This window comes from Crocodylus porosus, unplaced genomic scaffold, assembly GCF_001723895.1.
Source record: "Crocodylus porosus isolate Cpor-Errol unplaced genomic scaffold, CroPor_comp1, whole genome shotgun sequence".
Taxonomy (NCBI): Eukaryota; Metazoa; Chordata; order Crocodylia; family Crocodylidae; genus Crocodylus; species Crocodylus porosus.
Window position 1 is genome coordinate 24,723,914 of NW_017728949.1, and position 23,895 is coordinate 24,747,808.

At 41.5% G+C, this 23,895-nt stretch overlaps 1 protein-coding gene across 2 annotated transcripts in view; it reads left to right on the forward strand.

Annotated features, from left to right (window-relative positions):
• HECW2 (HECT, C2 and WW domain containing E3 ubiquitin protein ligase 2) overlaps window positions 1-23,037 on the forward strand; it is a 218,319-nt gene extending 195,282 nt beyond the window's left edge. The window contains exons 22-28 of one of the 2 annotated variants that reach the window (XM_019553986.1): window positions 1,748-1,846; window positions 4,880-5,009; window positions 5,614-5,760; window positions 6,496-6,610; window positions 7,405-7,490; window positions 8,945-9,057; window positions 19,818-23,037. In XM_019553986.1, coding sequence (XP_019409531.1) covers window positions 1,748-1,846; window positions 4,880-5,009; window positions 5,614-5,760; window positions 6,496-6,610; window positions 7,405-7,490; window positions 8,945-9,057; window positions 19,818-19,929 — 802 coding nt within the window. In that variant the 3' untranslated portion in view covers window positions 19,930-23,037. Of the gene's footprint in view, window positions 1-1,747; window positions 1,847-4,879; window positions 5,010-5,613; window positions 5,761-6,495; window positions 6,611-7,404; window positions 7,491-8,944; window positions 9,058-19,817 lie in introns of those variants that run through there. The other variant, XM_019553987.1, reaches the window with a different exon arrangement.
• Window positions 23,038-23,895: the final 858 nt, after the last annotated feature.

Here is a 23,895-nt window from a genome sequence, read left to right on the forward strand (position 1 = left end):
ACGTCGCAGTACTCTACAGGCAAACTAGAGTTTCAAATAATAGAAGCCCATTGTAATGAAGTGTAGTTGAGAGGTTCATAGACATTAGGGATGGACGGGACTTCACGAGATCTTCGGGTCCAGCCCCCTGCCCAAGGGGCAGGAAGTCAGCTGGGGTCAGATCACCCCAGTAAGATAAACATCCATCCCATCAAAATAAGCACCTCGGTATGGTATTATTTGTAAAATGACTGGCCGGCTAGGTGCACTGCATATCTGTGCACCTGTTGATTTAGAAATATAAATTCATTAAGAACAAACTGTAAATGCAGTATCTGAAAAGGGTGCAGGCAGTCTGGAAGGAAAAACTTCAGGGTTGTGAATGGCTCTGCTAACCTTTTTATGTTCTTCCCCAGCCATATTTATGAAGAGAGCTAGCTAATGATGAGTGGTGTGTGAGCCCATTCTTTTGGAGACACTAGTGCCAGACTTGCATAGCTCTTGCCTCAGGGGGAATGTAAGGAATGTAGTTGTGGCCAGTCCCTGTGCATGGAGGGAAAAAGCTTTGTGTGCTGCCTCCCCATCATGCACACTGCATAGACAAAGACATAATCAAGTGCTGGTCTTTCTGACTGTAACAATGCTGAGGTTATGTCCAAACAAAAGGGCTATAAACTTCCCTTTTTCACTGAAATCCTTAGGTTGAGCTCTGTTTTCAGATATGTGGAGGGCTGATACAATGCAAGACATTTTCACAGTGACCTTCAATACATACTGTTTCTAAAAAGGGAACTGTGCCCTCAGCTAGGGTTACCATATTTCCAGTTTCAAAAAAGAGGACTCCTGTTGGGGTGGAGGGGTAATATGATTGTGGAGGAGGCCCCTGCCCCTCACTCTCAAGCCACATCCCCCAGCCCTACTGTTGCCCCTCACTCCTGACCCACAGTATCCTGCCCCTGCCCCACAACCACACAGGTGCCCCCCCTCCAAACCTACATCCCCTCCCAGTCCCTGCCGACACCCCTCATTCCTGACCCACTGTCCGCCAGCCCCCTAGTGCCCCTTGCTCCTAAGCTACAGCCCTCCCTCCAGTCCTGTCAGTGCCCCTCACTCCTGACCTGCAGCCCCATGCCCCACCAGGCCTGCTGGTGCCCCTCACACCTGACCCATGCCCCCCGCCTTCCCAGCCCTGCTGCCCACACAGCTCCCCACTGGCCCCGAAGAGCTCCCCTGCTCCTCACATCCCAAGCAGCTCCTTGCTGGGGCAAGCCAGAAAGTGCTGGGAAAAACTTGGATGCTAAGTGGAGGCAGAAGACAATCCCGGATATTTGTTGATATGGAGATGGGAGGACCCAAAAACAGGACACATTGTAACCTTACCTTAACATCTAACAGAATATATACAAAGACCAGTTTTTCAGACTTGCTGTTTGCCTGATCTCAATCCCATCAGTACCAGCAAGTCTAAGAGGGTTTACATCATGCCAATATAGAGTGAATTAGTATACAGTTTCTGTGACTGAAAAGTAGTCAGTTTAAATGTAAAACAGAGGGACTTTCCATGCCCTGCAGACTTTCCCTTAGACCCTAGAGTGAATTTTAAAGGAACACAAAAAGAAACATGATACTACAGTGGAGCCTTAGCTATCTGGTTTAAATATACTGTTAAGGAACTTGTATATATAACTTGTATGTGTGGATCGCAGGGCAACATGTAAACCACAAAGTCCGAGTATACTGGGTATAACTCATTTCCTTTGTCTTTTAGGTTCAGGTTTAGTGGTCGAATCCTTGGTCTTGCTCTGATACATCAGTATCTGCTAGATGCCTTCTTTACCCGGCCCTTTTATAAAGCCCTCCTCCGAATGTAAGTGGAATTGTTCTCTCTTTTGCAGTAAATGTTCGAGTTTTCATACCTAGGAAAATAAAGCAATATAAGTAATTATTTGGTCACTTGTCTACAGGGATCCTGGTTTTCTCTGTTCAAAAAATTGCAAATTCTCTGGTTAAACCCCCAAAATCCATGTTTTTTCATGATTAAAATGAAACACCACTATGTAAATAGGTATCAATTTAACACAATTTTAATTTATATATTTACAATTTTAAAGCAATTTGGAAGCCTACCAGTGCCTCCATCATTATAATAAAATAAATTCTAAATACCTATATATTTTGACGTTTGACTATCATGAAAAATCAGGCCTCCCCTTGCTACCTTCCCTCACCAGGATGTGGGTCCAGTGGTGGCTGTCCCCCCACTGCTTTGTGGCACTGAGCAACCCTGATATGCCAGTGCCTGCCTCTGCCCATGCTGCTGGCCCTCAGTCCTGCCAGTGCCTCTCACTCTTGACCCACAGTCCTCTAGCCCTGCTGGTTCTCCTCACTCCGAACCCACAATCCTCTGCTCCCCCAGGCCATGCTGGTGCCCCTCACTCCCAACCCACAGGCCCCCATCCCCCCAGTGCTCCTCACTCCCAAGCAGCCACAGCTCCCCCAGTCCTGTTGGTGCTCCTTACTCTTGACCTGCAGCCTTATACCCCCACCCCCAGCCCTGGTGGAGAGGGTCCCCAGCTGCTGCTGTCCCACCCCTGTCTCTCACACACCCATCCCCTCTATATTCCCTGCCACGCACACACACAGACACCCCCCACAGCCCTCCAGACAGTCCCCAAGCCCTGGCCCTCCAACCTCTGCCCCCCATAGACTTACCTGCATCCAGCTGCTGGGGCTAGTCTGACCACGCTGCCTGGCTTTATGCCAGCTATGTGTGTACATGTGCGTACATGCATGTGATGTCCCCTGCCTCCAGTCGCCCTTCTCCCACTTCTCCCAGCCCCAAGCAGGTCCTTGCAGGCTGAAAGGCTGCCAGCCTGCAAAGGACAATACATGGTTTCTTGTGGTTTCCTTCCACACTTTTCTCCTTTAAAGAGGGAAATCCACATTTCCTTCTTCAAATGAGAAAATCTGCATTTTTCCACATTAAATGGAAAGCCTGGATCCCTGCTTATAGTTAATCCAAGATTTATTTTAGTCTTTTTGCTCCAACTTATGGTATTAGCTAGTAACTCAGATGTTGATTGTGATCAGTATGAAAACCTTGTGATTAGTTTTAACCTTTTAAATTATCTTTCTGCTATAAAATACTTGAAGTCATGCAAAGATTGTGGTATTGTTACAGATATTAATAAAATGCTTGTTCATTTTGCTTTACTGAGTTATAGAACAGGATATGAATCACTCGACAATCTAGATTTAAGACCAGCATTTTCAAAGGTAGCCTTTAATTTTTGGTTGCCTCCAATTTGACTTGCTCAGCTTTAAGATACCTTAGGTCTGATTTTGAAAACTACTGCTATTGTACACCCACTGCTTCAGCTCAAGATGAAAACTGCAGTTGCTCAACACTACTCAAAGTCAGGAATGATGTATCTCAAGTTTGGGAACCTAAAATTGGGAGTCAATATTTATGCATTTTGGAAGGGTGATTTCTATTTGTCTGAAAAATATCCTGCAGATTTATGGAGCTGTGGAAATAAAACATTACTATTTATGTATTTGCTTTTATAGCATGTAAACTATTCCTGCCGCTTAATTTTAGAGAAAATGCCATGAGGGGAGCTAATAGAATAGTATAGAGCCTGTGCAAAGAAGAGCAAAGACTCTTGCAGTAATATCATGGAGTCATTACATTCCATTCACTCTTTATCTTAGTGCTTATCTAGAAGTTTTAAAAATAACCCAGAGCCAGCACCTGCCACCTTAACCAAACTGGTTCTGATTCATGAGTGCAGTAAGACACAGCAAAGTGGCTGCATGCTTCTCCACCAGAGGCCTTCTGTAGAGTTACATAGCTGGTTCTAATGGCTTTGTAGTCTGTACACATCCCTGCAGGAAACTCTAATGTGCTTAGGGCATTACTGGGTCAGTGAGGATCATATTGCTCATTAGGGGCCACTGTTGCAGGATGCAAGTTAAAATCATTTTTGTCCCAAGTCAACTCCTGACAGTCTTTAAGTAACAAAGAATTGAGCTGCCTCCCATCTGTCCTTTCATGAGTCTTAGCACAGAAACAAGGTTAGATTTCCCTGGGGAGGTAGCAGTGAGAGGTACTTTATGAGAGGTAAGATGTTATTCAGTGTTAATAAGCATGGCAGAATTTGACCTAAGTAAATGTTGCTGTTACCTGACTTCTGGTGGGGATCTTGGAAGAAGTTAGTGCTAACAAAGGGCTTGAATGAGAAGAGGGTAGATGGCCTGCAGACTGGATTGGGAAGGATGTGCCTGCTTTAGCAGCAACATAGCCAAAAGCACAACAGACAGTTTTGGGAGCTGTGGATAAATAAGCTGTGAAAGCTGGCATCACTGGCCAAGTAGGGCAATCAAAGAAGTGATAGAGTAGGAACCTGAGCAATAAGTACAGTGCCAGTTGCTAGTGATAAGAAGTCCCTGTTTCTTTTATGGGATGAATTGCATACTAGGTGGCTTATTTCTATCTATAGAATTATTAGGGTTTTATTTTTCTGTAATTCAGCTTTAAAATAAAGTTTCATTAAATACAGGGCAAACACCTGGGAACAATATGAAATATATAAATAAAAGTTCTTTAAAATTTCAAAGTTGGAGTTTACAGTTTAACAAAATGGAGAGAATAAGTGTGGAACAGGCAGCCACTGTTACCATTAGCAGGCGAACACACAAAGTCAGAATAGTTTCTACTAATTTGACTTCAGGACCTCAGCACAAAGGAATCTAGTAACCACTGTTCTTTGTTCTGTTGGTTTCTCTGAGCTCCCTTTATTCTCAGTATGTTTTGTAGGGCTGTCCTGTCTAGCTCTGTTACTGAGCACACACTATGGCTGTCAGCTATATATGTATGTTTTCTTCTTGTTTATGTTAGACTATGTGACCTGAGTGACTTGGAATACCTTGATGAGGAGTTCCACCAGAGTTTGCAGTGGATGAAAGACAACGATATACATGATATCCTAGATCTCACATTCACTGTAAATGAAGAAGTTTTTGGGCAGGTGTGAAAGATTCTTACTTTCCTTTCCTTTCTTATTTATAGTCTATTATGTAACTGTTTCTCTGGACTTAAAAATGATTGTCATTCCCAAATGATTTTAAGTACTTTTTAATAAAAATCATATATGATACAGACAGCTGTAAAATCTTATGGAAATGTGTCATCTATTGCCAAACATGGCTTTCTGATTAAACAGACTTTCTGAAGACTATATGAAATGTCCCATACTTGAGTTTTCTTTGCTGACAGTAGTTCATCTAAATTTGTCAGTATTGTCTGTCAGCATTCAAAGGTTATATGGTATAGGAAAACCCATTTCTATCATCTGTCTACAGGGATGACAATGCAAAGTTGGTTTATATCTCTTATTTGGTAGCTTGTTTCTGAGTCATGATTTCATCAAAACAGGGGCTTCAGCTGTATCATCTGAATTTATGTACTCCTGTTCAGTAAAGCTGGCCTCTGCTTGGTTAATCATATTGGGAATTAGCACAACAAAGTGTACAAGTGATCCTTTTTGTCTTTACATTATTTTGTGGTGGGTTATTTTATTTTATTTTTATTTTATTTTATTTTATGTTATTTTATTTTATTTTTACCTTTAGATCACTGAACGGGAATTAAAGCCAGGAGGTGCCAACATCCCAGTCACAGAGAAAAACAAAAAAGAATACATAGAGAGAATGGTGAAATGGAGAATTGAGAGAGGGGTTGTGCAGCAAACAGAAAGTCTAGTTCGTGGTTTCTATGAGGTAAAAAAATCCTATTTGTGAACTGTTTCCCCAACAAACATTTCCCCAATATGAATTTTTAATGCTCCCAACAATATAGTATTTATATAACAAATGTAAAAGTAGAAGTAACAGTGCATAAGTCCAAACAGTGAATTAATTTTATTGTTTTGTAACAGTCAAATGTCTTAGTATGTAAATGAAAGTAATTGTTGGTCATTGAGTAGCTATGTGCCTGCTATTCACATTAGTGCCAATACATACTCTGATGTGTACAGTGTAGCCTTTTCTTTTATTCTTGACATGATCTCATGTGACATAGAAGGAGTTTTTTATTTCACCCCAGCCTAGTGGAATTGCCTAAGTGTCTGTGAAGTGTATGTTTTCTGCATTTTCTGCATTTGGTCATCAAACTTGAATGTACTGAATCCATGTTGCCCTGGAGTGTTTCAGTATTATTTGTTGAATAACTTGCCTTCCAGAGAGTATGATTTTCATATAAAGTTGAATGCAGTTACAGTGTTAAAACAAAACAGACCACAACACAATAGAACCACACACAGAGCAGAAGAACAGTCTGTTTATTTGACTTTTGAAACATGTTTAAACCTTAAAATTTGCCATGCATTGAACAAGCCAGAACACCTCCTTGCTTGAAAAATGATACTATATTTGTAATGGAGGAGCTTATTTAGTAAAAGGCAAAAATAATAGAAGTAATGAGTACTTTTTTCTGTATTTTGTTTCCCTTCACAGGTGGTTGATGCTCGACTTGTGTCTGTATTTGATGCAAGAGAACTGGAACTGGTTATTGCTGGCACAGCAGAAATTGACTTAAGTGACTGGAGAAATAACACAGAGTATAGAGGAGGTGATGTTAATTTTTCAGTTTTGCTATTCGTAATAAATTCTAATACAGCATTGTCATTATTTTAAGCTATCCCATTCTATACCATCCTATGAAATATATTATTATAATTTAATGTCAAGATACTATTTTCCTGGTTAGTTTTGAATTAAGAGCAGACATTTTAGTAACTTTTAGCTTTCCTTCCTGTTCCCATATTCACAGCTCTTCCTTGGTAGTCATCTTCATGGACAGCAGTCAGATAGCAGACTTTTTGGACTCAATGGTAAATGGCAGCCATATTTATTTAGTTGAAACCATCTCATTTCTACCTGCAAAGGGTATAGGGAACTGGCTGTGATCCTAACTCAGTAGGGCGTGGATTCAGTTCCAGTGAGAACAATGGGAGCTGATGGCAGCTACTATGAGTGAGATGGCTGTAACCATTCTGGCACCAGGCACAGCTTTAAAAAAAATTTACCCTCCCCAAATGTCACCAAAGTTAATAATGCTACTTAGCAACTTGCTAGTGATTGATATGTCTATATATTTGCAAAAGGGATTTTGTTTTTCTGTTTCTTAACTTGGATGAATGCCTGCCTTTGATTTGCAACAAAGTGCAGTAAACCTGGTGAGAGTCCTTGTTTTGTTTCTCTTTTTTGCCATTGATTTAGACATATAGATATTTGCACTGTAACCAAGGATGAGAAAGGAGAAGGTCCATAACTATTAGCATTTCAGATCTATTCTCTCACAAACTTATAGATAACTTAAAGCTAAAACAGCCAAAAATAATGTAGCTTTTGTTGTTCTAACAGGTTACCATGACAATCATATTGTAATTCGCTGGTTCTGGGCTGCTGTAGAAAGATTCAATAATGAACAAAGACTAAGGCTGTTACAGGTGAGAGATCAGTTGATTCCTATAGATATATTCTTCCCCATTGTATATTAGATGTTAAATTACATTCCAGGATGATGACTTTTTTTGATAGTGTGGAACATGGGAAGGACCTGGGAACTCTGCAGTCTCCTCCAGAGGCTTCCTGGTAGGGCTATGCAAAGCTGCAGTCCCTGATTCAATCTGGTGGAGATTCGGCCTGATTCAGTGGCTGAACCTCTGGATCCAAATAGAATTGGGAGACCCTTTAAGCTCTCTGAATCGATTCAGAGAGTTTCAATTTGATTTGGAAAGATTTGACAATTTGGACATAGACACAGCTTTAAACATTTTTTCTATATACCTCAAGCTTGTAAATGCTGTGATGCTGGGGTGGATGCCCACAGTAACATGGGAAGATGGGGTTTCCCCAGTGCATTCGGCAGCAGACCCAGAAGTGGACTAGGAGATTGGTGCCTCCTGGGTCTGGGGCAACACCCAGGGTCCCCTTGCAGCTGATCTCCAAGCTGGAGGAACATGGGGGGGAGGGTCCCCGCAATGCACTCAGTGGCAGACCTGGAAGTGGACTGGAAGTTTCCTGTGGGATGCTCCATCCACCCCAGCATCCAGCATTCACAAGTCGCGGCTGGTACCTGGGGGAATGTAGAAAAAACATTTAAAGCTTTGTCTACGGCTGAATCGCTGATTCTCTGAATCAGCATCAAATCTTCAGATTCAGCCATATCAAATCAGGGACAATGATCTGAATCAACAAATCGAATCACTGTCCCCCATTTGGACCAAATCTGAATTGAATACGGCCCATTTCGCACACCCCTACTTCCAGGAATAAGTGTAGAGGACTTGTTCTCAGGGCTTTTTTTCCTAAAAGGTTATACTGGGTGTCTAAGTGGACTCTTTAAAAGAAAATTAGTCTAAGAAGCCCTTAGTCTAAGAAGCCCTCTCTCCTAGTCTGCTATCAGGAAATATCTGTCTCACAAAGGGTCTTATCATGAAATACTTTTACATGAGCAATTTTACTTTGGTGGGAACACCAATATGAGTAAAGTTACTCGGGTGCACAAACACTGAAAGACCCTTCATTTGTGCATTGATTCTTAATAGAGGATAATCTCATGAATCCAGGCATGCTTGGGACTGAGCACTTGCCGGAAACGTGAAAATTTCGGACTTTTGAAACTGGAGAGGTGGCTGGTCCCAGAGTGGTGGTAGGGCAGGGCTTTGGGAAGGGTAGTGGCAACCGGTCCTGGACCAGCAGCCATACGTGGAACAGCAACAGCAGGATGGTGGACAGCAGCTACAGCCGCTGCATGCAAGCTTCCCCCTCCATTGCTTTGGGGCTGGCTGCCATGACTCCCTGATGAAGTGTAGTTTTAAAAAGTGCTGGATTTTCAATAATTCCAGATTTTTTATATCTGGATTTATGAGGTTATACTGTACTCTGTTTGTGTTGACAGTTTGTTACAGGCACCTCCAGCATACCTTATGAAGGCTTTGCCTCTCTGCGAGGGAGCAATGGGCCAAGAAGATTCTGTGTAGAAAAATGGGGGAAAATCACTGCTCTTCCAAGGTAAAGCTATATATTTGTACACATTTTTGTACCTATAGTTATTGTTGAAAAATATCAACGTATATTTTAAACAACTTGGATATTTCTAACTCAGTTCTCTGTGAGCTGGTTGTGGTAAATATCATGATATTTTGCCTGCTGAAACCATTAACTATTGAGGTGGTGAGTGAGGTTTGTGAAGTGTGAACAGCTGTCATAAACTACAATGAGAAAGGGAATCTAATTGTGCTTAATATTAATACTCTGTATCTTAACATTTCTGTTTCTTTATTAATTCATTACATTTTACAGAAGTAAATATCCATTTAAGGGTTTTATGGGGAAAAAAATGTTAGAAATTGCTTTAACTCCTGTAAAATATAATGAATTAATAAAGAAACAGAAATGGTAAGATACAGAGTATTAGGCACAATTCGATTGCCTTTCTCACTGTTCCATTTTTTAATGAAAAATTCTAATATTATAAAGCCTAAATCTATCTGTCTGTCTGACTCTGTCCATAATGCTTTGTTTGCACTCTGATTGGCTGACAAACAGCCAATCAGAGTGTAAAGAAGCATTCTGACAGAAGGCAGCCTGCCATCATGATGGTGGGGACACGAGGGACAGAGCAGGGAGGGCGAGGCCAGCACAGCTGGCCTTGCCCCCCTGCCCTGCTCCCTGCAGGTAATGCGGGGAGCGGGGAGCAGACCCAAGCGGGGGAAAAGCCGGCCTGCTGTGTTGCGGGGGGGAATAGTGGGCCCCTGGCCTGACATCATCATGGCTGGGGGGAGGGAAGGAACAGGTCTCCTCCCCCACTCAGCCCAGGTCCACTCCTACCTCCTCCCCCTCCCCCATGTTAGCCTTGAGCCCGCTTCTCCTGTTCCTGAGTGAGCCCGACGCAGGGGAGTGGGGAGGAGCAGGCATGCTGTGGCATCAGTAGTGACAGTGGGGCCAAGGGAGGACTGGTCCCGGGCCCAATGTGGGGGAGGGGAGGGAGCAAGCCCAAGCTGAAGGAAAAGCCGGCCTGCTGAGGCAGTGGGGGGTCCCAGCCCAGCACAACATGGCAGCCGTGAGGGGAGGGGAGTAGCGAGCCTCTTCCCCTCATCGGGCCCGGGTCCAGTCCGGCCCTACCCCTGATCCTTCGCAGCAGCCCCAAGCCTGCTCCTCCCATCCCCCCGCTGCTGCCAGGTCAGTCTGGGTCCACTTCTTCCTCCCCAGGCCTCCCACCATGTGGACCAGCTTCTCCCCACCCTCAGGCCTGGTCCTCCTCCACATTGGGTCTGGGCCTGCTCCTTCCTTTCCCCTGGGCCCCAAGCAGCAGGAGGGAAGGGGGAGCGGGCCCTGTCCCTGCCCGCTTCCCACCCCCCTATTATTTTTGACAGCCAGCTGGCTAGTTCAGTAATGAAAAGCAAAGGTGAACAAACATTAAAATAACACTATGCCTATAATGTTCTTTGAAAGATGTTATATATACCAAGAAATGAATATCAGTTTTGATTAACTGAGGAAACCCCAGGCCTTGACAGTCCTGTCTAGTAATATCATAGGAAAGTCTGGAAGAGAAAGAAACATAGTGAAGGAATTCAGCATCGGGAGTAATACGATCAGTTACAGGAGAAAAAGTTAGGAAGAGCAGCTTTTCTCATTTTGTTTTTCAGTGATGCCAGGGACAAGAGCAGAATTAAATGACCTGTAGCACCAGCAAGCTGGATTAGATTGATCACATCCTGGCCATTTTTTCACAAGCCTAGATTCAACAATTTAATACGAAGGTGCTTTCACCTTCTCTACGCTATGGTCAGATTGATACATTTGTGGAAGATATCCCTTTCTCTAGTTCTACAATTCTACCTTGTAATGTCTAGAAGTTGTCCTGGTTGGAGACAGACATGTTAGTAATTTTGATTTCTGTATAGGAAATCAAAGAACAACAAATAGTTCTGTGTAGCTGAAATGTAGAGAGCCAGCACGTAAGTTTCTAGAGTCAGTAGCCTTTAAAAAAAACTGCTTTGTCAGATAAAAGTATAAATGGGAACCACACAGTTAAAGGTCAAAATTCAATGAAGAGAAATGGAACAGTTTAAATTACAAAATAATTACTTTACTATATTTTGGGGGTTCTATTTTATGACCCCTGGTTCTTGTATTGTGAGAGATAGTAAATAGTGAACCCCTATTAACTTTTTCTTCACCATTTAGTAGTTTGTAAACACTTAACATGTCCCCCCTCAAGTTTCTCTTTTCTGAACAGAATAGGCCTAGCCTTTTTAGTCTCTCCTCATATGGAAGCCCCTTCTTACCACTAATCATCCTTGTTACCCTTCTCTGGACCTTCTGTAGTTCTTCTATATCCTTTTTGAGGTATGGGAACCAGAACTGGATACAGTATTCAAAATGTGGACACACCAGGAATTTGCAAAGGGGCATAGTAATACTTTTCATTTTGTTTACAGTTCCCTTCTTAATAATCCTTAACTTTTTGTTTGCCTTTTTAATGGCTACTGAGCACTGAGCTGATGTTTTTAGTGAACTGTCCACAGTGACTCCCAGATCTTTCCTGTGTGGTAACAGCTAATGTAGAGCCCATCATAATGTAAGTGTAGTTTGGGTTACTTTTATCCAAGTGCATTGCTTTACACTTGCCTGCATTAAATTATATCTGTTATTTAGTTCATTTATGAATAGGTTGAACAACACTGGTCCTAACATAGATCCCTGGGGAGCCCCAGTATTTACTTCTTTCCATTCTGAAAGTTGACTATTTATGCTCAGTCTTTCCTTTTGGTATTTGAGCCAATTTCTAATCCACAAGTGGTTGTTCCCTGAAATCCCATAACTACCTAATTTAGTTAAGAGCCTCTAATGAGTTTGGCTTTGTGGACATCTGACTATACTATGTCAACTGGATTGCCCCAATCCACCTGCTTATTGACACCCTCAAAGAAATTTAGTGAGTAGGTGAAGCAAGATTTCCCTCTGACAAAACCATGTTGATTTCTCCCCAGCAAGTCATGTTAGTTCATGTCTTGAACAATTTTTTTTTATTGTTTCTACCAGTTTTTCAGGAGCAGAGGTTAGTCTCACTAGCGTATAGTTTCCTGCATCCCCTCTAGAGCTCTTTTAAAATATGGGAGTCTAACTGGAGCCAGCCTCTAGTCCTCTGGTACTAAAGCTGTTTTTAGTGATAGCGTTAGTTGTATACTACAGTTAAGAGTTCAGCAATTTCTCATCTGAACTCCTTCAGGACCCTAAGTTGGAGGCCATTGTGAAGAAATCCCCCTCTCTCTGCCCACCCCACCTTGGGTCATTCCGGGAGTACCCCTCTCCCTTTCACTTGCTTGCTGTTTGGTTCAGGCTGGTCAACCAAGTGACCTAACCAGATAAATTCCTGAGGGGATGGGGGAGCTCTCTCTCTTCCTCCAGTGGGCATTTTGAAAAGCTACAAGCAAAGTGCCTCCAGGCCGCAGCCTGGGTGAATTCCTGTAAGTAAAAACTAGGAAATTAGCCAGGAGTTAGGATTTATGTCTAGGCAGATGCATTTTAAAAGGGCTACTACATCCAAGACTTTGTAAGACTCTGATTAATTATGTTTGCTCAAAGTGTATTCTGACTTCCTTGCCACCCCCGGATCAATAAAGGTATCAGGTTACAGTGTCCCTGGCTGTTTCAGTGTAGGGTTGAGAGACAAGTCTTTTGCTCCTGGCCTGGCTGGAGAGCTTGCCTGTGTATGTTCCCTCAGTTATACCTGAGGTTATCTGGGGGTGTTTTGGGCTGAAAGAGGCACCCAGAAATATTACCAGCAAAGCACCCCCAGGTCTTGGAGGGTCTGTGTGTCCTGGGCTGCACAAAGCCCTAACAGAGACCAGTACCCGGGTGGTGTCATCGTTACCCCAGGCTTGTGGGTTTTCTCCTAGAAGTGGGACAGCCAGTGGTAGGCAGGTACCCTGTGGGAGGCTCCTGAAGCAAGGTTTTAGGGCCTAGCACAGTGAGGTGGGTGGCTCTGCGTAGTAGTGCCCCCACAGGTATCAGGTCCTGGTGATTTACTACTGTTTAGTTTATCTATTTCCTCTACAATCGCATCTATTCACACCTCAATTTGGGTCAGCTACACTGATTTGTTGCTAGAGGAGTGCATCTGGTGACAGAATTTTCCTAACTTCTTCCACATTGAAGACAGATACAAAAAATGCATTTAGTTTCTTGGCAGTGGCCCTGTCATTCTTCAATGCTCCTTTTACACCCTGATCATCCAAAGGCCCAACTGATTCCCTGGCAGGTCTTTGGCTTCAAACGTTTTTAAATAAATCTTTATTGTGACCTTTTGTGTTTCTAGCAAGCTTTTCCTCGAATTCTTTCTTAGCTTGTCTTATTTCAGTTTTACATTTGCCTTGCTAGTATTTATGCTCTTTTTTATTTTCCTCATTAGGATTTGACATTCACTTTTTGAAAGAAGCCTTTTTTCTGCTTATTGTCTCTGCAACTCTACCATTAAACCATGCTGGCTTTCTTTTGGTCCACTTTTCATTTTTTTTAATTTGTGGTATGCATTTGCTGTGTGCCTCCAGTATGGTGTTCTTAAGCAGTCCCCATGTTGCCTGCAAGTTCCTCACTTCTTTAGGGGCTCCTTTTAACTTCCATCTAACTAGCTTCTTCATTTTGCTGTAGTCTCCCTTTTTAAAGTTGAAGGCTACTGTGGTAGATTTTCTTGTCTCCCCTCCTACATGGATGTCAAACTCAGTTGCATTGTGGTCACTATTGCCAAGTGGCTCAGTAACACTAACTCTTTACACCAGATCCTGTGTATTACTTAGGACTTAGTCAAGAATGACCTTTTCTTTGGTAGGTTCCAGGACCAATTGCTCCAGGAAGCAATCATTTATAAGAAATTTCATCTCTGCATCTTGGGCTGATGTTAAATTGACCCAGGCTATTTGTAGATAGTTGAAGTCCCCCATTATTATTGTATTTTCTGTTGTCACAGTCTCTCTCATCTCCCTTTAGCATTTCTAGCTTGCTGCTGCTGTCCTGGTCTGGATGTTGATAGTACTTTCCCAAATGTACTTTTATTCTGTTGAAACGTGGGGGTTGTATCTACAAAGTTTGTACAATACCTCTTTTATCAGTTGAAAAATCAGACCTATTTGACTTGATGCAGTCTTTCATGTAGAGTGCTACTTTCCAACCAGAACAGCCTACTCCATCAGTCCTGTATAATTTATATCCTGATATTGCAGCATCCCATTGATTTTCCTCATTCTGCCATGCTTCAGAGATACTTATCATTATTAACTGCTTAGAGTTATATAATGATCCATTTAGCCAGTGCTGTTGGTACAATGTAGGTGCCAGCTGCTTATCCCAATGCCTGTGGGGCAAAATTGGCCATTGATCTTTAACTTTAAATTCCTTTGCTTTGGAGACAGTCCCATTAATATTTTTACATGAATGAAAAACAAATTAAACAAGTGCAGTCATCATGGGTTAGCTACTCCCACCTCTCAGTCTCATGGAAATCAGATAGCCTACAACTGGAAGTTAAACTTCAGTCTAAAGAGAATGAAAATTATTGGCTTTTCTAAAAGGTCCTTCAGCTTGTTCCTCATTTCCTTCAAAGACTTTACTGTGTAAACACTGAGGCCTCTGGCACACATTATATTTCTGGCATGTTTCATGTGTTAATCACACTATAAATAACTGCATGCCACGCATTCATTGAATTTATGGCAACATAAAATGGCAAACCAGCCACAAAGATATTACTCAAAAAATGTATAACATATGTATGGCTGTTTTGTATGGTGCCATAAGCTGAATGTGTGGTATGACCCATCATCTTAATGCTGACAATCGGCTAATTGTCAGCATTGGGCCCTAGGTATCCCCTGGTCTGAGACCTGATTGGGGGTTTCAGCTGATTATCTCTACCAGGATATGGGCTTGCCATGACCTGGCAGCTCAGAGAATCACGTCCTGCAGCTCTCTATCTTTAAGACTCTTTAAGATGCTAGGTTTTGGTGAACCTAAAGGCATGGGGCAGCTCCAGGCTGTAGCATACAGCTTCCCCTACCTGGTTGTCAGGATCAGGGGGCAGCCCTGGGTCTGAACTGGGATTGGGGCTGCCTGGTGCTGAATCCTGATGCTGAACTGAGGATCACTGTCCAGCATGGGGCAGGGCTAGGGTCCAGAAAAAAGCTGCTCTGTGTCCAATGCTGTCTGGCAGTTGGTATTCACACAGTTACGGTCAGAGGAATTGTATGCCCCATTCCCAAAGTTGCATGATCTATCATGTACATATGGCATGGTAGGTAGCATGATTTGGAGCGTGGGGCATAACATTCCTCAGACACCAGTCACGTAACTGCCTTAATGTCTGACAGTATCCCGAGAGGCACTGACTGCACTGGCTGCAGCACTGGATGAGACTACTCAAGTAAACAAGGAACACTCAGTGACAACTTTCAAAAGGCTTCCATTACAAATCCTGTAAAAGTGGTTGCATTTCCAGAAGCCACCTGAAAATTTTGCTCTGAGGTTCCAAATGATTCCAGGTTACTTTGGGTTTTTGTATTAATTTAGGTCCCCTCTACATGTTACATTTAAGTTGCAATTAACGTGTTAATTGCAGCATAAATGGGAAGGGTTCAGATACACGCACCCAAGGGTTCAGATACACGCACCCAATTTAAGGCACCATAAATGGCAAGCCATCCATAAAAAGGTTCCACATATGATGCAAAATATTTTTATGGCTGGTTTGCATAGTGTCTTAAATTGAACATGTGGTATGTCTGAGGCTGCCCCAGGGCCAGTGCCAGCAACCAGCTAACTGTCAGCCCTGGCCCTGGAACTGCATCAGGTCATAGTGTGCTGCAGCCTCCTTGCTTTCAGCTTGCTGTTGGAGGGGGAGCCTGAGATCATGATACCAGACTGGCAAACAGAAAGGGCATGAGTGGGATCTGATCCCAAAATTCTGCCTCCTGCCATGCATGTATGCCATGGCAGGAGGTGCAATAGTTGGTATCAGGGCCTATATCCCATCCTATATCCCAAAGTACCTTTAAATGAACATATGTAAGGACCTTAGGGACAGAGTCAGATACCCTCAGTCATACCCAGCAGTTGTTTACCATGAGAATACTTGCACTGATTTCAGTGGAACTGTTTATGGAATCTGGTACAACTCAGTGTAAGGCATTCAGAAAATCACTGTTTTTGTTTCGCTTTTTCATGCCAGAGAGGCAAATATAGGAATAAAATGGCCTTTTCCTGTCCTTGTTTTATGAAGCTGAGAGAGCCTAATACAGATAACAATTTCTGAGATAGGTGATTATGGTCCAAGCAGGTACTTATCTGTAAACACAGATATGTTAATTGGATGGTTTCATTGTTTCCTCAGTCTGACCCTCTTATAACCAGTCCAACTGAACTGAATAACAAAACTTCTGTAAGCTGTCTAGCTTCTGTCACTGCCTTTTCAACTTCCAGCTTGCTTTTCATATTTTGCAGCAGTCTAAATGAGAAATCAGTAGAGGGTCTATTACTCTTTCAGTTCACTTAAATGCTTAAAAGTTGGGCATGTTCTAGGTAGGTTTCTGTTCTGTAGTAACAGCTACTGCTAATGCTTGCATGCAAACAACATTCTTCTGTTATTGCTAACATACTGGACTTTGGACCAAGAGTCAGTGTGTCTGACTACTATGTTAACCCTAGTAAAGGGGAAAGTAATTGGATATCACGACTCTTGGAACTACGATAATTTTTACCTTCATCAGAAAAATGTGAGTTCAGAAAAACAAACATAGTAAACAGTGGGTGCATCTACATGTTCAATTAAAGCAAAGTATTATTCTACAGAGCAGTTTGAGCCAGAGGAAACTATTCCCAGGCACAGTGTTTACACGTGTGGCTGGGACAGCAGCAATTTGAGCTGGGGTGGAGCAGGTCCAGGTTGGCAGGGGACACAGTGGTGGGGTGGTGGAAATCAGCCCCAAACTCTGGCAGGGGTGGGGTAGAGGGGCTGGCTGGGGTATGAGAGTACTGAAAGTGCAGAGCGATGTGGTTAGGTGGCAGGCAGGAGTCTGGCCCCTGGCTGACTGGGCTTACCAGGCACAATTTACAGCTGCAGTCAGCATCTATGCATGTGTATAATCACAGTAAATTATCCCAGTGTAAGATAGTATTGTCCCCGACAGTACTATCTTACTGCTGTGTTAATTAGTTTATTGCAGCCTAATACCATCACACATGTAGATGGTGACATTTTACTCTGCAGTTGATTAGTCTACTCCACAGTAAAGCGCATGTGTAGATGCAGCCAGTTAGTCTGAAAAGACCTGGTGGGAGAATACTGGCCACAGAACATTTCCTCTCCTGGCACAGTGACAAAGCCCATTCTCAGAATAGGAGAGAAGCATGTGAATAGGAGCAAGGTCTTTTTTCTTTTCTTTGAGTTCTCTAAAGATGCTGGTCACATTCTTAATACGCTGTGACAAATCATCCTCAAAAGTGAAACTATTCTCTTTTCACTAATAATTCTAAGCAACATGTAAGACGAACATTAGGCCATTTTGTGATGACTCCCTTACAAATTTATACATCATGACTTTTATAGTTTGAGGTTTTATAGCACATATCACATGCTGCATAATTCCAACAAGTAGCTCTCTGTTTCAAAGAAACACCTCACTTCCAAGTGGTGCTTGAAGTTATGCATTTTCAGAAGTGAAGAAGAAATCTGTGTGCTCTACAGCCGGGAAGATTTTATGAGGCGGATGATAATAGCCCAGATAGAAAGAGAAACGCCATAAAGTTACCCTCATAAAGTTTTTCCTCAGATTCTCCATTGGGAGTGTCAGATAGAGAAGACAGCCTCACACAGCAGAAGCCAGTAGGTTAGGGCACCAATCCCACTATGATCCCCTGAATCCTGGGAACTGTTGCATGTCTAGGGCCAACCAGCTACCTTAGTAACTCTGCCCCAGTTGCCATCCTCTTGTTGCGACTGGAACCAGTCTTTTTTTAACGACACTCCCAAGCATAGAGGGAGTCTTCAGGAAAGCTAATACAGCCATTAAGTCATGCCAGATAGCCATCCACTCTCCATAAATTTCTTGGAATGGGGGAAGGGGCCACAGAAACAGCTGGGGAGATCAGTGAAGCAGATGTGGAGGAGATGGGGTACAACCCCCTGTACCAGGTCCCTAGAACTTCAACTGCTGAAAAACATTTTTATTCTGGCTGTGTACTCTTAAGTCTATTAATCTGGGATGAAGTAAAATGCATTATGTAACTGCAAAATGCTGCAGTACACTTGAAGTTTATTCTCATTTTTATACTGATAACCTGGCCCTGTGTTGTGTTTGTATTTCCCAAAGTATGGTATTTCATGGCACTATAGAGTTGTTTGTTAGATTAGTGTTTGACCTTCATCAGGGGCCTGTAATGACCTCTTTGCTTCCCTCTCATAAAGGAGTTAAGGCAAACCACCTCTTCTTCTTTTTATGATCTGTCCTGGTAGTTACCATCTGACAGGCATTTAATATAATGGTCTCTGTTTTTCTTCATTTGGAGGCTGGAAATGTTCTTGTTTTCCCAGAGTTTGTTACAAATCCAAAACAATTGTTCAGATTTCTCCAGAGAAACAATGGGGTCATGTGCTTCGCTGGAAAAAGATAATGCAAATGTAAAGGAAGTCCTGCCCTTTAGAAGGCCAAACAAATTCAAAAGGACCTTCACCCTACAAAATAAATGTCTAAAATGAGGCTCATGTAAGGCAAGTTTCAAGGCAGAAAAAAAAAATTCTCAGAATTGTCCTCTCAGCACCTTTCCCACAAGAGAAAGTGTGGTGTACTATTTCATCATTTGGAATTGTGCCATTTATTTCACTGGAGTAGGATCATTTCAAAGATGACAGAATTTCCTACTTGCCTATAAATGTTCTATAGAAAAGTCAGGTAGTTGTGGTTCATGTTGAAGGTTTGTGCTTGCCTGTCAGCCATAGGAGGACTCAAGGGCCTTTTCAAAATATGCCTAGAGATTATGATAGGCAAGCTGTGGAAACTAAGAAAAAAGCATACTCCTGTCCCACCAAGAAAGTAAGAGAGCATTATAATGTATTTTCATGTAACTACTAAAATCATTTCTCTGTAAACAGGAGTCATTGAATCATTGAGTCACCAAAAAGATCCTCAACTGCTGTAAATGATCATAACAACTCTGAGTTCAAGACAGCTACCTCAATTTACACTAGCTAGAGATGTGGCCCTTTAACAGTAAATGAGCAGTAGAAGAGACTAATTTGTCTACTCTGTGCCAATGCAGGATCACCCCTGTAAAGTGCATTTTCTAATATTTCACTACATCTAACTTGGGGCCCTCTTAGTACAGAAATGATCCATCCATGATCACCAGTTCAATATTAGATTCCTGCTGCAGAGAGAAAGCATTAATTTATAGAGTATATAATTACATCAATTTTTTAAAAATAGCCTACCTAAATTGTGCCTCCAGATTGCACATTTTGTGTGTGTACATTTCACAGGCAAAGTTTAGGCTGCCAGTTTCAAAAATATGACTCTTACTGTGGACCAGAAGTAAAACTCTGAAAAATAATAATTCCTGAATTCAATCTCTAACTGAAAAATACATATACTGTTCTGTAGAAAATACTGTTTTATGGAGCAGAATGTTTTAAAAGGACTATTTGGCCATGTGTATTTCTGCTTAATTTCATCTGAATTTTGTGAATAACCTGTACTTAATTACCTCCTTTTTTGCAGGGCTCATACTTGTTTCAATCGTCTTGATCTTCCCCCTTACCCATCCTTTTCCATGCTGTATGAGAAACTGTTGACAGCAGTTGAAGAGACAAGTACTTTTGGACTTGAGTGATGAGCAAACCATAGTGCCCAGCTTCTTGGACCTTTGTGGATCTGGCCTCTCAAAGAATGAATGAACGTTTGTATTTGATTTCCTAGAGGAAAATTGTTTTACAATGCAGTTCAAGTAATGAGATTCTGTGAATGGGCTTACGAAGTAATTTACAAGCATTATGACAGTGGCAGAGTATTCAACAGTAAGATTGGAGCATGCCTGGTATGCAGGGAGAACCTACAGTCTTGCAATCAGCAGGTTTTTTTTGACTGCCAAACTTTTTACATTTATGTTTCAAGCAAAAATTGTATCCACATATGATCAATAATGCAGTTACTGCAAGAACTGACAAAATACCTTTAAACTGAATTTCACCAAAGTCCTTGAAGGTAAAGTTCAAGTCAAAATGTGAAATCGTTCAACCCACCACTAAATTAGCTAAGTCAAACAATAGAATTCTTTTTTAAAAGATTCCTAGAGGTACACTCCTTTATGCCCCATACTACAATAGAATATCCATTACTTGCTATACCTAAGAGTACGACTGCCTGCATGGTGCGCACCATAGATGTCAGCTTTCTGGGGCAAATGCAAATTTGAAGAAACGTCAGCAACAAGCGATGTCTCAACAATGGCTTGCAATCGGGAGGTTTGTGAAAATGTATATGCAAGTGGCGTGTATATGGCAAAAGATGAGCTCTCATAAAATGAACTTAAAAATGACTGATTTTACGCTTTGTACTGCATGGAAACTGTTTTTAAAAAACTTGGCAATTTATCACAGCATATCAGGAAAAAAACACAGTGACTTCTGTTTATTTTTATAGGTTCATTATATTAAGTTCCTTAGAGTGTAAATAGGAAAGTAGCAAACTATTTCTGTTCCTTTCACTTTCCATGCTTAAACAGACATTGTGCTGGTGTTTATTCTTTATGCACTCTCAAGGAAAAAATGCCTTTTATTTTTATAAGGGTAAGAAATTCCCAAAAATATTTTGCACTGAATGTACCAAAGTTGAAGGGACATTATGATCTGACTGACAGAAAACTGCATCATTCTTACAAGTATCTAGAAAACAGCTTCTTAAGAACCAAGCTTCTTCACAGTGCCATGTCTGTAGGTATCAGGACTGTGCACATAAGTAATAGTTTTGTAAGACTTGCTGTATGTGATATTTTAATATGCATTTGTTTTAAATGCATTAGATTAATTTTGCATCCATCAGGTAAACTTAAAGGTATGGAGTTTAATAGAGATGTTTCATATTTTCCCTGCAACTTTTATTTGTACAGCACCATAAAACACTATAGCTTATTTGGAAAATCATGGGCAACACTTCTAATCGTAATGAAACCACTCTCCCTTATCAGTGACCACCTCCAAGATGTAAAATGTTCGTAGTGTCTTTCTAAACCTGCATTTTCACTGATGAGTATTTTTCTTATTGATGTTAATGAAAAAAGAATACTTTTGTATGGTATATCAAAAGATGCATGAATATACCAATTTAATTATGTTAAGTTTGCCACAGTGTATAAGGCTCATTTACATCTATTCCTCACAAAGACCTTTCATCCGACAGGCCTCTTAGTGTAGTTGTGTCTTTGCATTAGTTCTTGTACAGTCATTGAGACAGACTGCATTTATCATATTTCAAAACTTTTGATAGTGAGTGGAATATCGGGTAATGGATGGCCAGAACATGCATAGATCTTGCCATGTCATTCTATGGCACTGAGTCTTTGCAAAGTCTTGCTTTGTAGAAGAACTAGGTTTGGGGGTAACTTCAAGATTTCCACTCTGGGAACTCTTTGAGTGGGGGCCTCTGACTGATGACGTGCTTTTTTTCTATACTTACTTCTGTGGGAGCTTCCACACACTCAGGTGAATATTGGGATGGCAATAAAGATCCCTTCAGCAAACTCTGCTTTTCCATCCTTGCAATGAGAAGGTAGGTGCTGTTGTGGTGGTCACAGCAGAGGGCTGAGGAATTCTGAGCCCCTTCAGAGTGATAGAGGAAATAAGACCTGTGCTCAGACAATGAAAGAAGTCCTACTCTCAAAAACAGAATAAAAATATCTTTTGACTTTACTAAGCAGGAATCAATTCAGTTCTATAGTGACATCAGGGGCTTATACAGGTAAACAGATTACATTACTTTTGGCAAGTACCAAGGAGCAAAGAAAAGTCCAACTGTTCTACTATATATATATATTTTTACACACAATTTATCAGTCTTTGCTAAGGTATCTTATTACAGGCCCATGGCTTGTTAATGCATATGTTTTATCACTAAATCTGATAAACAGAAGACTAATTCACCTTTTTCAACCCTGGCACATATTTCACATGATAAATTCATTGCCTAAAACTTCAGTTGCTTACAGCGAAAAACCCCCCCAACTGCTGGACTAAGAGCTGCAGAATTTGCCTGTTTTAATATTACAATATTTATCACCTAAATATGAGACCTCCAGAGGGATAGTATATTTTACAAGCATCTATCCAGAAACTCATTGACAGTATTATTTGGCACAAACTAAATTTCAATTAAGTTATTCTTCTATACAGACCAAAATAACAAATGCATTTGTCAGCTTTTATTTAAAAAAAGAGATTTACTACTAAATTTGGTTTGTATTCTGCCCTATTTATGAGTCAAAGCTCTTGAAAAGTCACCATAGATGGCAAATCTTAGCAGTCCCTGTGTTTTGGCTTTTTTTTTTTGCCAGAACCAGGAAGTGAGCTAAAGGGCTAAGAGAAATTCTACTTCCTCCTCCTGTTTTGCCCTGCCCATACAGTGCTGGACTCCAGGGAAATCTGCTGAAGGTGGTGAGGAGCTGGTTGCCTTTATGCTGCAGTCCCCACAGCTCAGCAATCAGCCAACTCCTTGCTATATTTAAGAAAATCTTCCCTGAATAAATGAGTGAAAGACAGAAAGCTTAGAGGAAAAAGGCTTAACACACCCAAACACTCACAGCCCTAGCCAATAGTATTCATCCCCCAGCCTTACCACCCATTCCTCTTCAACACTCCACCCAGAAAAAGGCAACCCTGCCATTCTGCAGATTGTACAGTTTAGCTCTTGACAAAAAAAAAGCCTAGAATGGGGGTCCAGGATAAAGGATATATGAAAAGCCACATTTTAAAACACTTGTATCACTGTGGAGGACTACTAACTGGCTACTGACAAGATTTCCTTTTGGGGAAAAAGTCTCTTAGAACTAGGTAATGGATACTATTCAGAAATGGTGTAATGTAGATGTGTCCTCATAATAATTAAGTATGATGGATCCTTATAGTAATTAACTTGAAGTGTCTACCTGTCCTGCTCTGCCAGCACTAAACGACAGATAGTGCCTTCTCAGGGCACTTACATCATGCAGACTCCAGGGGCAAGGCTCCCTTCCCTGGGAGACACTCTGGGGAAGATGTTTCTACTCTTCCAAGGCACAACTTAAGGGAGGGATGTAGTTTACATCTTCTCTGCCACTGAAGATGAATGTAACTATCATCTCTGCTAACTAAAGCTTGTGATTAATGAGTATATGCCAACCAGAGACAGAGATGTCTGTTATACTATATACTGTAGCATGTAGCTTCTCATTCAAGACATGCATAGCAGAACCACTTACCTTATAATAGTTCTCTCAACCATTTAGACCATGAGACAGCCTTTTAAAGAAACGCCTTCAGCAGCAGATTGTGGTATCCCTTAGTTTATGAATTAATTCTTTCAGCCCAGAATCAACATCTGTATAACAGAAATTCTTCTTTTGGTCTGTAAAGTAAAGGTTTTCCTCCATTAGTGTTAAAATTCCACTCCTTCCCTTCAATTAACAATATTCCTCTTGCATTTTTTAAAAACATTTTTCATTATATATGTTGTAGGCCAGAGACGAACCAGAAAGCTACTGCTTACGGTCAGATACAGAGGGCATCTAAGGTGAAATCTATTCCAGCACCATGTAAACTTCACAGTG